Genomic DNA, 18619 nt, shown 5'->3' with positions numbered 1-18619 from the left:
GTTGGTGGTATAGACATAAAATGTATTGTTATTATATCACGTGTATTGTTTTAAGGGTTGTTCATAGATGCGGTGATATCAATATGTAAACAAAGAAAAACTAAAAACAATACATAAGTTATTTTATATAGGAAAAGACGCTTCATGGAATTTATTTATTTTTTGAATTCTATTCATTTTTTTCACATGAAGTTGTATACAGGTCAGCCCATGAGTTGTGGACAGGATCAACCAAGAACGTGGCTCCTACAGTCTGAGGTCACTGATCAGACAGATCGGTATATGACATCGGCTGGTTGGTAACAGAATAACCTGTAATAGTCCGTTAATTCAGAAGACAGCGCCATATTATTACAGTACTTGTCATTAGGGATTAATAGGAGACATCCTTAACTCTAAATCTCAGGTTCATCAGATGGAGGCCTAATACGCCAGGGGTTCTGACTGTCCTCTGAAATTGCAGCCCAATGTTGCCCTTTTAGAGGTGAAAGATATCTTTTAGCCTTGGCCTGTATCATAGATCTGACTGTAGGCAGATCTGGTAACTTGTGTCTGCCACCAGTCATTATTGCTTCATTGTACCATTGGTTTGTGGCCACTATACTTCTGCTTGTATTATAGGCCTTACCCATCATTATTGTTGCTTTAGGGTCTAAGAACTCCTTTTAATTGTAATAGAAAACCATATGTTAATGCAAAGAGAGCTACCTTCCAGAAGGTGGCGCTATACAAGTTCCTGTTTTCCATTGTCTATCTTTTCTAGGCTTCCTGAGTAAACAGGCCCTACAGCAGAGCTCCACATCTACTACACTTCTTTCCTCCACTCATTTCTAACTGACATAGCTACAGGCTGTGAGTTGCCAGATGGCGAACAAGAATTGATTTCTGGAGAAAACATTCTCCACATTCTGAGCATGAGTATGGCTTCTCTCCTGTGTGAATTCTCTGATGTCTCTCAAGATGACCTTTCAGCATGTAGCATTCCCCACATTCAGAACATGAATATGGCTTCTCTTCTGTGTGAGTTCTTAGATGATCCACAAGAGACTCTTTAAGCATAAAGCATTTGCCACAATCCAAACAAGAAAATGCATTTCCCCCTGTGTGATTTCTCTCATGTATGACAAGACAAGATTTGTGGCAATACCATTTCCCACATTCTGAGCATGAGTATGGCTTCTTCCCTGTGTGAACACTCTGATGTCTAATAAGATGTGACTTCTGGCTAAAACATTTCCCACATTCCGAACAAAAAAATGGCTTTTCCCCTGTTCCATTTTGCTGATGTCTCATAAAATAATGTTTCATCTTACAAATGTCACCACACTCGCCACATGAACATGATTTATCTCCGGTGTGGATTCTCTCATGTTCGAGGAGATGTGATTTCCTTGTGAAACATTTTCCACATTTTGTACATGAATATGGCTTCTCCCCTGTGTGACTTCTTAGATGCTGCATAAGACCTGATTTCTGAGTAAAACATTTCCCACAGTCTGGGCATGAAAATGGCGTATCTCCTGTGTGAATTCTCTGATGCTTACTAAGATCTGATTTCTGAGTAAAACATTTCCCACATTCAGGACATGAGAAGGGCTTCTCTCCTGTGTGACTTCCTTGGTGCCTCTCAAGATGATGTTTCAGTTTAAACCACTTTCCACATTCCAGACATAAAAATGGTTTATTTCCTGTGTGAGTTCTCTCATGTCCAACAAGGTTTGATTTTCTAGTGAAAGATTTTCCACAGTCTGAACATGAAAATGGTCTTTTATTGGTGTGAATTCTCTTGTGCATGGAGAGATTATATTTCTTTTTAAAATGTTTTCCACAATCACAACATGAAAACAGCTTTTCTCCTGTGTGAACCCTTAAATCTTCCAAAAGGTTTGATTTCTGACTAAAATGGCCCCCGCCTTCAAGATAGGAATATGACAACTCCCCAGTGTGACCTCTAACATGTTCCAGAAGAGAATCTTTTCGCATAAAGCATTTCCCACATTCCAAACATGAATATGGCTTCTCCCCTGTGTGAGTTCTCAGATGTTCAAAAAGGTTTGACTTATGACTAAAGCTTTTCCCACATTCAGAGCATAAATATGGCTTCTCTCCTGTGTGAATTCTTTGATGCCTGGCAAGACAGTCTTTACGCATAAAGCATTTTCCACATTCCAAACACAAAAATGGCTTTTCTCCTGTGTGAGTTCTCTGATGTCCAATAAGATGTGATTTCCTAGTAAAACATTTCACACATTCTGAACATGAAAATGGCTTCTCGCCTGTGTGAATTCTCTGATGTTCCTCAAGAGCTGATTTCCTAGTAAAAGATTTCTCACATTCTGAACATGAGAATGGCCTTTCATCTGTGTGAATTCTCTGGTGGATGGAGAGATTCGATTTCTTTTTAAACTGTTTCCCACATTCAGAACATGTTACACTTTTCCCCAATCCATGACCAGTTGTCTTTTCACTGATCTGTGGTTGGTTATCTTCTCCTTCAGAATAAGCAGAAGAACGGACATGTCCATGGGAGCCTCTTCTCCAGTCTTCTCCTAAAAAAGTAATTTTTAAAAATAATTGCTATCTTACAATTTATGCCTTAAACAATAAGCAATACATGTATACAACTACAGAACACCCAGAAGTGTTAAAGAGGACCTTTCACCATCTGGGGCACATGTGGTGTAATACACCGCTACAAAGCCGACAGTGCGCTCAATTCAGTGGACTATCTGCTTTCTCGTTCTGTGTCCCCGGTGAAGAGCTATCGGTGCCAGTACCGTAGACTTTCACCGTCAGAAGGGCGTTTCTGACTGTCACAAAGACCCTTCCTAACAGCAACATCGATAGCGCTGCACTGTGAGAGGGGACGTTGCTTACCACCCAACCATGACGCTGAGCAGTGAGGAACGCCGCCCAGTACTCGTCTATGGACGGGTACTATCAGGAGGAGGGTGGGGGGCGTTCCTCACCCCCTCTCGCAGTACAGCGCTATAGACGCTGCTGTGACTAAGGGCGTTCCTGTCTGACTGTCAGAAATGCCCTTCTGACAGTAAAGAGCTATGGTACCGCCACTGTTAGCTCTTCACGGAGGGCACAGAACGGAAAAGCCAATAGTGCCCTGAATTCAGCGCTCTGTCGAAATTCTAGCGGTGTATTAAACCACATGTGCCCTAGATGGTGAAAGATCCTCTAAGTAAAGGAGTGAGCCAATGACATGCAGCCAGCGATGGACCACAATACTGATATCAGTTACTTAACTAACTATAAGAATAGTCACATACAATGACCAAAGCTGAGCAACATTTAATGTCTGCATCCAGAAATCAAAAAGTTTGTCTCATCACAGACTTTCACGTTGGAGCTGCACCCAGAACCCCTGAAAGACAGTCCAATAAGGAGTCATTCCATTCCAACATATTCTTCCATTCTCCAAAATATCATGCTCAATTCATTAGCTATTTCTCTACTAATCTCCTACTTGGCCACTCTCAGCTCCAGTCTAGATACACACCATCCACAGCCTCCCCCATGTACAGTCTAGATACGCACCATCCACAGCCTCCCCCATGTCCAGTCTAGATACGCACCATCCACGGCCTCCCCCATGTCCAGTCTAGATACGCAACATGCACGGCCTCCCCCATGTCCAGTCTAGATACGCAACATGCACGGCCTCCCCCATGTCCAGTCTAGATACGCACCATCCAGTTTTCCCCAGGTCCAATCTAGATATATACCATCCACTGCCTCCCCCATATCCAGTCTAGATACGCACCATCCACAGCCTCCCCCAGGATCAGTCTAGATACGCACCATGCACAGCCTCCCCCATGTCCAGTCTAGATACGCACCATGCACGGCCTCCCCCATGTCCAGTCTAGATACGCACCATGCACGGCCTCCCCCATGTCCAGTCTAGATACGCACCATCCAGTCTTCCCCAGGTCCAATCTAGATATATACCATCCACTGCCTCCCCCATATCCAGTCTAGATACGCACCATCCACAGCCTCCCCCAGGATCAGTCTAGATACGCACCATCCACAGCCTCCCCCATGTCCAGTCTAGATACGCAACATCCACAGCCTCCCCCATGTCCAGTCTACATACGCACCATCCACAGCCTCCCCCATGTACAGTCTAGATACGCACCATCCACAGCCTCCCCCATGTCCAGTCTAGATACGCACCATCCACGGCCTCCCCCATGTCCAGTCTAGATACGCAACATGCACGGCCTCCCCCATGTCCAGTCTAGATACGCACCATGCACGGCCTCCCCCATGTCCAGTCTAGATACGCACCATCCAGTCTTCCCCATGTCCAATCTAGATATATACCATCCACAGCCTCCCCCAGGATCAGTCTAGATACGCACCATGCACAGCCTCCCCCAAGATCAGTCTAGATACACACCATACAGAGCTTCCCCCATGTCCAGTCTAGATACGCACCATGCACAGCCTACCCCATGTCCAGTCTAGATACGCACCATGCACAGCCTCCCCTAGGATCAGTCTAGATATATACCATCCACAGACTCTACCAGGTCCAGTCTAGATACGCACCATGCACAGCCTCCCCCAGGATCAGTCTAGATATATACCATCCACAGACTCTACCAGGTCCAGTCTAGATACGCACCATGCACAGCCTCCCCTAGGATCAGTCTAGATATATACCATCCACAGACTCTACCAGGTCCAGTCTAGATACGCACCATGCACAGCCTCCCCCAGGATCAGTCTAGATATATACCATCCACAGACTCTACCAGGTCCAGTCTAGATACGCACCATGCACAGCCTTCCCCAAGATCAGTCTAGATACGCACCATGCACAGCCTCCCCCAGGATCAGTCTAGATATATACCATCCACAGACTCTACCAGGTCCAGTCTAGATACGCACCATGCACAGCCTCCCCCAGGATCAGTCTAGATACACACCATACAGAGCTTCCCCCATGTCCAGTCTAGATATGCACCATCCACAGCCATCCCCATGTCCAGTCTAGATATGCAACATCCACAGCCTCTACCAGGTCCATTCTAGATTATGCGCCATCCACAGCCTCTCCCTACTAGTGTCCTTCTAAATACTCCCACTCCTCCATGGAGAAATAGACAGCGACATCCTGACCCTACCACCAAAACAACTAGAAAAGGACCTAACCAGTACGTGGTGAACTCTTATAACTCCTAACGTCAGACTGTGCCTGTGCCCATATAAATGTCTCCTCTTACCCGGTGACGTTAGGGGCCACTGATCCTCCATCATCACCTCCTTGTGCTGATCCATGTGTCCTTCTAAATATTCCCACTCCTCCATGGAGAAATAGACGGCGACATCCTGACACCTTATAGGAACCTGACAAGACAATGATACAGTCATCACCCCTCCCCCTCCAGTGCTGTTACTGGAGAATTTCCCAGCATTCCCAGCAGTGTCACCTCTCCAGTCAGCAGCTCCAGCATCTTGTTGGTGAGTTCTAGAATCTTCTGCTCATGTATCAGGGAGAGAGGGGGAGGGGCTGTGATGGGGCCCCGGCTCCTGCTCCCTCCTCCTCCTGGCTCTGTGATGGGGCCCCGGCTCCTGCTCCCTCCTCCTCCTGGCTCCGTGATGGGGTCCCGGCTCCTGCTCCCTCCTCCTCCTGGCTCTGTGATGGGGCCCCGGCTCCTGCTCCCTCCTCCTCCTGGCTCTGTGATGGGACTCCGGCTCCTGCTCCCTCCTCCTCCTGGCTCTGTGATGGGGCCCTGGCTCCTGCTCCCTCCTCCTCCTGGCTCTGTGATGGGGCCCCGGCTCCTGCTCCCTCCTCCTCCTGGCTCTGTGATGGGACCCCGGCTCCTGCTCCCTCCTCCTCCTGGCTCTGTGATGGGGCCCTGGCTCCTGCTCCCTCCTCCTCCTGGCTCTGTGATGGGGCCCCGGCTCCTGCTCCCTCCTCCTCCTGGCTCTGTGATGGGACCCCGGCTCCTGCTCCCTCCTCCTCCTGGCTCTGTGATGGGGCCCTGGCTCCTGCTCCCTCCTCCTCCTGGCTCTGTGATGGGGCCCCGGCTCCTGCTCCCTCCTCCTCCTGGCTCTGTGATGGGGCCCCGGCTCCTGCTCCTTCCTCCTCCTGGCTCTGTGATGGGGCCCCGACTCCTGCTCCCTCCTCCTGACACACGGGATGTCACAGACTCACCAGACGACTTCTTCAGTACTGTGTACACCTGTGTATGGAGAGAGACACTACAGATCAGTACATAGTCTCTAAGACTCCTTCACCTCTTATAGTCAGAGATAAGGGGGGACGTCCTGTGAAGGTCTCACCTCTCCAGTTATAATATCCACGATCTCTAGGGTGAGATGTAACATCTCTGCAGCTATGTGGCTTCTGTCCTCCTCCATCCTTGGTGGGTCATTCTCCATCATGACCTCCTTGTACCGATCCTCGTGTCCTTCTAAATACTCCCACTCCTCTATGGAGAAATAGACAGCGACATCCTGACACCTTATAGGAACCTGACAACACAATGATACAGTCATCACCCCGAGCCCTCCAGTGCTGTTACTGGAGAATTTCCCAGCATTCCCAGCAGTGTCACCTCTCCAGTCAGCAGCTCCAGCATCTTGTTGGTGAGTTCTAGAATCTTCTGCTCATGTATCAGGGAGAGAGGGGGAGGGGCTGTGATGAGGCCCCACCTCCTGCTCCCTCCTCCTCCTGGCTCTGTGATGGGGCCCCGGCTCCTGCTCCCTCCTCCTCCTGGCTCTGTGATGGGGCCCCGGCTCCTGCTCCCTCCTCCTGACTCTGTGATGGGACCCTGGCTCCTGCTCCCTCCTCCTCCTGGCTCTGTGATGGGGCCCCGGTTCCTGCTCCCTCCTCCTCCTGGCTCTGTGATGGGACCCCGGCTCCTGCTCCCTCCTCCTCCTGGCTCTGTGATGGGACCCCGGCTCCCTCCTCCTGACACACGGGATGTCACAGACTCACCAGACGACTTCTTCAGTACTGTGTACACCTGTGTATGGAGAGAGACACTACAGATCAGTACATAGTCTCTAAGACTCCTTCACCTCTTATAGTCAGAGATAAGGGGGGACGTCCTGTGAAGGTCTCACCTCTCCAGTTATAATATCCACGATCTCTAGGGTGAGGTGTAACATCTCTGCAGCTATGTGGCTTGTGTCCTCCTCCATCCTTGGTGGGTCATAGACCATTGTCTTTAGACTTTAGCAGTGGGAGTCCTGTACTTTGGGAACCTGAAGGAAAATAATGACTTGAAGTAAGGAGTCTCACATACATGGAACTACACAGGACTACTAATAGCATAAAAGGGAGGAAACTTTGTCTTATATATTCACCAGACTGCTGATAAGGAGAAAGGAAAAGAGAGGATAGAATGGAAATGTTCTCCAGCTCTGTCCTGGGGAGCCGCCTGGACCCAGTACAGGTGTGTGTGTGTGTGTGTGGGGGTGACAGAAGGAAACTCCCACCCCATGTATGTAATAGCACTGCGCAGTCCTGTCAGCGACCAACTGCTTCACCCCAATCCCGCCCGCGGTCAGGCTCTATAATCTACATCAGACCAAGCGGAGACACTCCGCACAGAGAACTACATGCTCCTGAAGTCTTCTTACTTTCTTTTCTTCCTTAGCTGCTATGGATTTTTAGTATCTTCCTCAGCTTATGTGTGTCCTGTAATATATTACTGTGTATTATCCTGTTCCTGTATTAGCTGCTAATGTAACACACTGAAATTTCCCTATGGTGGCAATATTATTATTTATTTATTATTTATTTATATAGCACCATTAATTCCAAGGTGCTGTACATTTGGGGGTTACATACAATACACAGAATATACAGGTAGATATCATACTAACAGTGACCGACTGGCACAGTGGGGTAGAGGGCCCTGCCCGCGAGGGCTTACAGTCTATGAGGGAAGGGGGTAGAGACAGAAGGAGAGGGGGAGACTGTACAGATGGGGGTGCGGTGATAGTGTTATTGGGGGGTGTAGGCCTTCCTGAATAGGGGAGTCTTCAGCGCCTTCTTGAAGCCTGTGATTGTGGGGATCAGTCTTATGTGTCGTGGTAAGGAGTTCCAGAGTATGGGGGATGCACGGGAGAAATCTTGGAGACGGTTGTGTGAGGAGCGGATGAGGGCAGAGCGGAGTAGGAGGTCATTGGAGGATCTGAGGTTATGTGTGGGCAGGTAGCGGGAGATGAGGTCAGAGATATACACTCACCGGCCACTTTATTAGGTACACCTGTCCAACTGCTCGTTAACACTTAATTTCTAATCAGCCAATCACATGGCGGCAACTCAGTGCATTTCGGCATGTAGACATGGTCAAGACAATCTCCTGCAGTTCAAACCGAGCATCAGTCTGGGGAAGAAAGGTGATTTGAGTGCCTTTGAACGTGGCATGGTTGTTGGTGCCAGAAGGGCTGGTCTGAGTATTTCAGAAACTGCTGATCTACTGGGATTTTCACGCACAACCATCTCTAGGGTTTACAGAGAATGGTCCGAAAAAGAAAAAACATCCAGTGAGCGGCAGTTCTGTGGGCGGAAATGCGTTGCTGATGCCAGAGGTCAGAGGAGAATGGCCAGACTGGTTCCAGCTGATAGAAAGGCAACAGTGACTCAAATAGCCACCCGTTACACCCAAGGTAGCCAGAAGAGCATCTCTGAACGCCGCACAGTACGTCCAACTTTGAGGCTACAGATGGGCTACAGCAGCAGAAGACCACACCGGGTGCCACTCCTTTCAGCTAAGAACAGGAAACTGAGGCTACAATTTGCACAAGCTCATCGAAATTGGACAATTGAAGATTGGAAAAACGTTGCCTGGTCTGATGAGTCTCGATTTCTGCTGCGACATTCGGATGGTAGGGTCAGAATTTGGCGTCAACAACATGAAAGCATGGATCCATCCTGCCTTGTATCGGTAACGGTTCAGGCTGGTGGTGGTGGTGTCATGGTGTGGGGAATATTTTCTTGGCACTCTTTGGGCCCCTTGGTACCAATTGAGCATCGTTGCAACGCCAAAGCCTACCTGAGTATTGTTGCTGACCATGTCCATCCCTTTATGACCACAATGTACCCAACATCTGATGGCTACTTTCAGCAGGATAATGCAATGCCATGTCATAAAGCTGGAATCATCTCAGACTGGTTTCTTGAACATGACAATGAGTTCACTGTACTCCAATGGCCTCCACAGTCACCAGATCTCAATCCAATAGAGGAGCATCTTTGGGATGTGGTGGAACGGGAGATTCGCATCATGGATGTGCAGCCGACAAATCTGCGACTGCAACTGTGTGATGCCGCCATCATGTCAATATGGAGCAAAATCTCTGAGGAATGCTTCCAGCACCTTGTTGTATCTATGCCACGAAGAATGGAGGCAGTTCTGAAGGCAAAAGGGGGTCCAACCCGTTACTAGCATGGTGTACCTAATAAAGTGGCCGGTGAGTGTATAGTCACTACCCTATAGTAATACTATGAGGAGCAGGTCCTTACGGAGTATACAGCAGTATATAGTCACTACCCTATAGTAATACTATAAGGAGCAGGTCCTTACAGAGTATACAGCAGTATATAGTCACTACCCTATAGTAATACTATGAGGAGCAGGTCCTTACGGAGTATACAGCAGTATATAGTCACTACCCTATAGTAATACTATGAGGAGCAGGTCCTTACAAAGTATACAGCAGTATATAGTCACTACCCTATAGTAATACTATAAGGAGCAGGTCCTTACAGAGTATACAGCAGTATATAGTCACTACCCTATAGTAATACTATGAGGAGCAGGTCCTTACAGAGTATACAGCAGTATATAGTCACTACCCTATAGTAATACTACGAGGAGCAGGTCCTTACGGAGTATACAGCAGTATATAGTCACTACCCTATAGTAATACTACGACGAGCAGGTCCTTACAGAGTATACAGCAGTATATAGTCACTACCCTATAGTAATACTATGAGGAGCAGGTCCTTACAGAGTATACAGCAGTATATAGTCACTACCCTATAGTAATACTATAAGGAGCAGGTCCATACGGAGTATACAGCAGTATATAGTCACTACCCTATAGTAATACTATAAGGAGCAGGTCCATACGGAGTATACAGCAGTATATAGTCACTACCCTATAGTAATACTATGAGGAGCAGGTCCTTACAGAGTATACAGCAGTATATAGTCACTACCCTATGTATACAGCAGTATATAGTCACTACCCTATGTATACAGCAGTATATAGTCACTACCCTATAGTAATACTATGAGGAGCAGGTCCTTACAGAGTATACAGCAGTATATAGTCACTACCCTATAGTAATACTATGAGGAGCAGGTCCTTACAGAGTGTACAGCAGTATATAGTCACTATCCTATGTATACAGCAGTATATAGTCACTACCCTATGTATACAGCAGTATATAGTCACTACCCTATAGTAATACTATGAGGAGCAGGTCCTTACGGAGTATACAGCAGTATATAGTCACTACACTATAGTAATACTATGAGGAGCAGGTCCTTACAGAGTATACAGCAGTATATAGTCACTACCCTATAGTAATACTATGAGGAGCAGGTCCTTACAGAGTATACAGCAGTATATAGTCACTACCCTATAGTAATACTATGAGGAGCAGGTCCTTACGGAGTATACAGCAGTATATAGTCACTACACTATAGTAATACTATGAGGAGCAGGTACTTACAGAGTATACAGCAGTATATAGTCACTACCCTATGGTAATACTATAAGGAGCAGGTCCTTACGGAGTATACAGCAGTATATAGTCACTACCCTATAGTAATACTATAAGGAGCAGGTCCATACGGAGTATACAGCAGTATATAGTCACTACCCTATAGTAATACTATAAGGAGCAGGTCCATACGGAGTATACAGCAGTATATAGTCACTACCCTATAGTAATACTATAAGGAGCAGGTCCTTACGGAGTATACAGCAGTATATAGTCACTACCCTATAGTAATACTATAAGGAGCAGGTCCATACGGAGTATACAGCAGTATATAGTCACTACCCTATAGTAATACTATAAGGAGCAGGTCCTTACAGAGTATACAGCAGTATATAGTCACTACCCTATGTATACAGCAGTATATAGTCACTACCCTATGTATACAGCAGTATATAGTCACTACCCTATAGTAATACTATGAGGAGCAGGTCCTTACAGAGTATACAGCAGTATATAGTCACTACCCTATAGTAATACTATGAGGAGCAGGTCCTTACAGAGTGTACAGCAGTATATAGTCACTATCCTATGTATACAGCAGTATATAGTCACTACCCTATGTATACAGCAGTATATAGTCACTACCCTATAGTAATACTATGAGGAGCAGGTCCTTACGGAGTATACAGCAGTATATAGTCACTACACTATAGTAATACTATGAGGAGCAGGTCCTTACAGAGTATACAGCAGTATATAGTCACTACCCTATAGTAATACTATGAGGAGCAGGTCCTTACAGAGTATACAGCAGTATATAGTCACTACCCTATAGTAATACTATGAGGAGCAGGTCCTTACGGAGTATACAGCAGTATATAGTCACTACACTATAGTAATACTATGAGGAGCAGGTACTTACAGAGTATACAGCAGTATATAGTCACTACACTATAGTAATATTATGAGGAGCAGGTACTTACAGAGTATACAGCAGTATATAGTCACTACCCTATAGTAATACTATAAGGAGCAGGTCCTTACGGAGTATACAGCAGTATATAGTCACTACCCTATAGTAATACTATAAGGAGCAGGTCCTTACAGAGTATACAGCAGTATATAGTCACTACCCTATAGTAATACTATGAGGAGCAGGTCCTTACAGAGTATACAGCAGTATATAGTCACTACCCTGTAGTAATACTATAAGGAGCAGGTCCTTACAGAGTATACAGCAGTATATAGTCACTACCCTATAGTAATACTATAAGGAGCAGGTCCTTACAGAGTATACAGCAGTATATAGTCACTACCCTATAGTAATACTATGAGGAGCAGGTCCTTACGGAGTATACAGCAGTATATAGTCACTACCCTATGTATACAGCAGTATATAGTCACTACCCTATGTATACAGCAGTATATAGTCAGTACCCTATGTATACAGCAGTATATAGTCACTACCCTATGTATACAGCAGTATATAGTCACTACCCTATGTATACAGCAGTATATAGTCAGTACCCTATGCATAAAGCAGTATATAGTCACTACCCTATAGTAATACTATGAGGAGCAGGTCCTTACAGAGTATACAGCAGTATATAGTCACTACCCTATGTATACAGCAGTATATAGTCACTACCCTATGTATACAGCAGTATATAGTCACTACCCTATAGTAATAGTATAAGGAGCAGGTCCTTACAGAGTATACAGCAGTATATAGTCACTACTTTATAGTAATACTATGAGGAGCAGGTCCTTACAGAGTATACAGCAGTATATAGTCACTACCCTATAGTAATACTATGAGGAGCAGGTCCTTACGGAGTATACAGCAGTATATAGTCACTACCCTATAGTAATACTACGAGGAGCAGGTCCTTACGGAGTATACAGCAGTATATAGTCACTACCCTATAGTAATACTATAAGGAGCAGGTCCTTACAGAGTATACAGCAGTATATAGTCACTACCCTATAGTAATACTATGAGGAGCAGGTCCTTACGGAGTATACAGCAGTATATAGTCACTACCCTATAGTAATACTATGAGGAGCAGGTCCTTACAGAGTATACAGCAGTATATAGTCACTACCCTATAGTAATACTACGAGGAGCAGGTCCTTACAGAGTATACAGCAGTATATAGTCACTACCCTATAGTAATACTACGAGGAGCAGGTCCTTACAGAGTATACAGCAGTATATAGTCACTACCCTATAGTAATACTACGAGGAGCAGGTCCTTACGGAGTATACAGCAGTATATAGTCACTACCCTATAGTAATACTATGAGGAGCAGGTCCTTACAGAGTATACAGCAGTATATAGTCACTACCCTATAGTAATACTACGAGGAGCAGGTCCTTACAGAGTATACAGCAGTATATAGTCACTACCCTATAGTAATACTACGAGGAGCAGGTCCTTACAGAGTATACAGCAGTATATAGTCACTACCCTATAGTAATACTATGAGGAGCAGGTCCTTACAGAGTATACAGCAGTATATAGTCACTACCCTATAGTAATACTATGAGGAGCAGGTCCTTACAGAGTATACAGCAGTATATAGTCACGACCCTATAGTAATACTACGAGGAGCAGGTCCTTACAGAGTATACAGCAGTATATAGTCACTACCCTATAGTAATACTATGAGGAGCAGGTCCTTACGGAGTATACAGCAGTATATAGTCACTACCCTATAGTAATACTATGAGGAGCAGGTCCTTACGGAGTATACAGCAGTATATAGTCACTACCCTATAGTAATACTACGAGGAGCAGGTCCTTACAGAGTATACAGCAGTATATAGTCACTACCCTATAGTAATACTATGAGGAGCAGGTCCTTACAGAGTATACAGCAGTATATAGTCACTACCCTATGTATACAGCAGTATATAGTCACTACCCTATGTATACAGCAGTATATAGTCACTACCCTATAGTAATACTATGAGGAGCAGGTCCTTACGGAGTATACAGCAGTATATAGTCACTACACTATAGTAATACTATGAGGAGCAGGTCCTTACAGAGTATACAGCAGTATATTGTCACTACCCTATAGTAATACTATGAGGAGCAGGTCCTTACAGAGTATACAGCAGTATATAGTCACTACCCTATAGTAATACTATGAGGAGCAGGTCCTTACGGAGTATACAGCAGTATATTGTCACTACCCTATAGTAATACTATGAGGAGCAGGTCCTTACGGAGTATACAGCAGTATATTGTCACTACCCTATAGTAATACTATGAGGAGCAGGTCCTTACAGAGTGTACAGCAGTATATAGTCACTATCCTATGTATACAGCAGTATATAGTCACGACCCTATAGTAATACTATAAGGAGCAGGTCCTTACGGAGTATACAGCAGTATATAGTCACTACCCTATAGTAATACTATGAGGAGCAGGTCCTTACAGAGTATACAGCAGTATATAGTCACTATCCTATGTATACAGCAGTATATAGTCAGTACCCGATGTATACAGCAGTATATAGTCACTACCCTATGTATACAGCAGTATATAGTCAGTACCCTATGTATACAGCAGTATATAGTCACTGCCCTATGTATACAGCAGTATATAGTCACTACCCTATGTATACAGCAGTATATAGTCACTACCCTATAGTAATACTATGAGGAGCAGGTCCTTACGGAGTATACAGCAGTATATAGTCACTACCCTATAGTAATACTATGAGGAGCAGGTCCTTACAGAGTATACAGCAGTATATAGTCACTACCCTATAGTAATACTACGAGGAGCAGGTCCTTACGGAGTATACAGCAGTATATAGTCACTACCCTATAGTAATACTACGAGGAGCAGGTCCTTACAGAGTATACAGCAGTATATAGTCACTACCCTATAGTAATACTATGAGGAGCAGGTCCTTACAGAGTATACAGCAGTATATAGTCACTACCCTATAGTAATACTATAAGGAGCAGGTCCATACGGAGTATACAGCAGTATATAGTCACTACCCTATAGTAATACTATGAGGAGCAGGTCCTTACAGAGTGTACAGCAGTATATAGTCACTATCCTATGTATACAGCAGTATATAGTCACTACCCTATAGTAATACTATGAGGAGCAGGTCCTTACGGAGTATACAGCAGTATATAGTCACTACCCTATAGTAATACTATGAGGAGCAGGTCCTTACAGAGTATACAGCAGTATATAGTCACTACCCTATAGTAATACTATGAGGAGCAGGTCCTTACAGAGTGTACAGCAGTATATAGTCACTACCCTATAGTAATACTATGAGGAGCAGGTCCTTACAGAGTATACAGCAGTATATAGTCACTACCCTATAGTAATACTATAAGGAGCAGGTCCTTACGGAGTATACAGCAGTATATAGTCACTACCCTATAGTAATACTATGAGGAGCAGGTCCTTACAGAGTATACAGCAGTATATAGTCACTATCCTATGTATACAGCAGTATATAGTCACTACCCTATGTATACAGCAGTATATAGTCACTACCCTATGTATACAGCAGTATATAGTCAGTACCCTATGTATACAGCAGTATATAGTCACTGCCCTATGTATACAGCAGTATATAGTCACTACCCTATGTATACAGCAGTATATAGTCACTACCCTATAGTAATACTATGAGGAGCAGGTCCTTACGGAGTATACAGCAGTATATAGTCACTACCCTATAGTAATACTATGAGGAGCAGGTCCTTACAGAGTATACAGCAGTATATAGTCACTACCCTATAGTAATACTATAAGGAGCAGGTCCTTACAGAGTATACAGCAGTATATAGTCACTACCCTATAGTAATACTATAAGGAGCAGGTCCTAATGGAGTATACAGCAGTATATAGTCACTACCCTATAGTAATACTATGAGGAGCAGGTCCTTACAGAGTATACAGCAGTATATAGTCACTACCCTATAGTAATACTATGAGGAGCAGGTCCTAATGGAGTATACAGCAGTATATAGTCACTACACTATAGTAATACTATGAGGAGCAGGTCCTTACAGAGTATACAGCAGTATATAGTCACTACCCTATAGTAATACTATAAGGAGCAGGTCCATACGGAGTATACAGCTGTATATAGTCACTAACCTATAGTAATACTATGAGGAGCAGGTCCTTACGGAGTATACAGCAGTATATAGTCACTACCCTATAGTAATACTATAAGGAGCAGGTCCTAATGGAGTATACAGCAGTATATAGTCACTACCCTATAGTAATACTATGAGGAGCAGGTCCTTACGGAGTATACAGCAGTATATAGTCACTACCCTATAGTAATACTATGAGGAGCAGGTCCTTACAGAGTATACAGCAGTATATAGTCACTACCCTATAGTAATACTATAAGGAGCAGGTCCATACGGAGTATACAGCAGTATATAGTCACTACCCTATAGTAATACTATAAGGAGCAGGTCCTTACAGAGTATACAGCAGTATATAGTCACTACCCTATAGAAATACTACGAGGAGCAGGTCCTTACGGAGTATACAGCAGTATATAGTCACTACCCTATAGAAATACTACGAGGAGCAGGTCCTTACAGAGTATACAGCAGTATATAGTCAGTACCCTATGTATACAGCAGTATATAGTCACTACCCTATGTATACAGCAGTATATAGTCAGTACCCTATGTATACAGCAGTATATAGTCAGTACCCTATGTATACAGCAGTATATAGTCAGTACCCTATGTATACAGCAGTATATAGTCAGTACCCTATGTATACAGCAGTATATAGTCAGTACCCTATGTATACAGCAGTATATAGTCAGTACCCTATGTATACAGCAGTATATAGTCAGTACCCTATGTATACAGCAGTATATAGTCACTACCCTATAGTAATACTATAAGGAGCAGGTCCTTACGGAGTATACAGCAGTATATAGTCACTACCCTATAGTAATACTATGAGGAGCAGGTCCTTACAGAGTATACAGCAGTATATAGTCACTAACCTATAGTAATACTATGAGGAGCAGGTCCTTACAGAGTATACAGCAGTATATAGTCACTACCCTATAGTAATACTATAAGGAGCAGGTCCTTACGGAGTATACAGCAGTATATAGTCACTACCCTATAGTAATACTATAAGGAGCAGGTCCTTACAGAGTATACAGCAGTATATAGTCACTACCCTATAGTAATACTATAAGGAGCAGGTCCTTACAGAGTATACAGCAGTATATAGTCACTACCCTATAGTAATACTATAAGGAGCAGGTCTTTACAGAGTATACAGCAGTATATAGTCACTACCCTATAGTAATACTATGAGGAGCAGGTCCTTACAGAGTATACAGCAGTATATAGTCACTACCCTATAGTAATACTATGAGGAGCAGGTCCTTACGGAGTATACAACAGTATATAGTCACTACCCTATAGTAATACTATGAGGAGCAGGTCCTTACAGAGTATACAGCAGTATATAGTCAGTACCCTATGTATACAGCAATATATAGTCAGTACCCTATGTATACAGCAGTATATAGTCACTGCCCTATGTATACAGCAGTATATAGTCACTACCCTATAGTAATACTACGAGGAGCAGGTCCTTACGGAGTATACAGCAGTATATAGTCACTACCCTATAGTAATACTACGAGGAGCAGGTCCTTACAGAGTATACAGCAGTATATAGTCACTACCCTATAGTAATACTATGAGGAGCAGGTCCTTACAGAGTATACAGCAGTATATAGTCACTACCCTATAGTAATACTATAAGGAGCAGGTCCATACGGAGTATACAGCAGTATATAGTCACTACCCTATAGTAATACTATGAGGAGCAGGTCCTTACAGAGTGTACAGCAGTATATAGTCACTATCCTATGTATACAGCAGTATATAGTCACTACCCTATAGTAATACTATGAGGAGCAGGTCCTTACGGAGTATACAGCAGTATATAGTCACTACCCTATAGTAATACTATGAGGAGCAGGTCCTTACAGAGTATACAGCAGTATATAGTCACTACCCTATAGTAATACTATGAGGAGCAGGTCCTTACAGAGTATACAGCAGTATATAGTCACTACCCTATAGTAATACTATAAGGAGCAGGTCCTTACGGAGTATACAGCAGTATATAGTCACTACCCTATAGTAATACTATGAGGAGCAGGTCCTTACAGAGTATACAGCAGTATATAGTCACTATCCTATGTATACAGCAGTATATAGTCACTACCCTATGTATACAGCAGTATATAGTCACTACCCTATGTATACAGCAGTATATAGTCAGTACCCTATGTATACAGCAGTATATAGTCACTGCCCTATGTATACAGCAGTATATAGTCACTACCCTATGTATACAGCAGTATATAGTCACTACCCTATAGTAATACTATGAGGAGCAGGTCCTTACGGAGTATACAGCAGTATATAGTCACTACCCTATAGTAATACTATGAGGAGCAGGTCCTTACAGAGTATACAGCAGTATATAGTCACTACCCTATAGTAATACTATAAGGAGCAGGTCCTTACAGAGTATACAGCAGTATATAGTCACTACCCTATAGTAATACTATAAGGAGCAGGTCCTAATGGAGTATACAGCAGTATATAGTCACTACCCTATAGTAATACTATGAGGAGCAGGTCCTTACAGAGTATACAGCAGTATATAGTCACTACCCTATAGTAATACTATGAGGAGCAGGTCCTAATGGAGTATACAGCAGTATATAGTCACTACACTATAGTAATACTATGAGGAGCAGGTCCTTACAGAGTATACAGCAGTATATAGTCACTACCCTATAGTAATACTATAAGGAGCAGGTCCATACGGAGTATACAGCTGTATATA

General features: G+C 43.9%; 2 protein-coding genes across 2 annotated transcripts; both read right to left on the bottom strand.

The window, feature by feature from the left end:
• Nucleotides 1-214: 214 nt before the first annotated feature.
• On the bottom strand, nucleotides 215-5331 carry LOC142189946 (uncharacterized). Its single transcript, XM_075262265.1, has 2 exons — nucleotides 5247-5331; nucleotides 215-2549 (listed from the first exon to the last, which is right to left on the bottom strand). Exons 1-2 carry the CDS (start codon nucleotides 5329-5331, stop codon nucleotides 844-846), a joined length of 1791 nt encoding a protein of 596 aa, XP_075118366.1. The 3' UTR covers nucleotides 215-843.
• Nucleotides 5332-5388: 57 nt separating this feature from the next.
• Nucleotides 5389-6670, bottom strand: LOC142197007 (uncharacterized). Its single transcript, XM_075267015.1, has 3 exons — nucleotides 6585-6670; nucleotides 6310-6501; nucleotides 5389-6209 (listed from the first exon to the last, which is right to left on the bottom strand). The coding sequence occupies exons 1-3, from the start codon at nucleotides 6606-6608 to the stop codon at nucleotides 5394-5396; spliced, it is 1032 nt and encodes a 343-aa protein (XP_075123116.1). The 5' UTR covers nucleotides 6609-6670; the 3' UTR covers nucleotides 5389-5393.
• Nucleotides 6671-18619: the final 11949 nt, after the last annotated feature.

Source organism: Leptodactylus fuscus, chromosome 1, assembly GCF_031893055.1.
Source record: "Leptodactylus fuscus isolate aLepFus1 chromosome 1, aLepFus1.hap2, whole genome shotgun sequence".
Lineage (NCBI taxonomy): Eukaryota > Metazoa > Chordata > Amphibia > Anura > Leptodactylidae > Leptodactylus > Leptodactylus fuscus.
The sequence above is the reverse complement of the archived record's forward strand: the minus strand, read 5'-3'. Positions and strand labels throughout refer to the sequence as shown.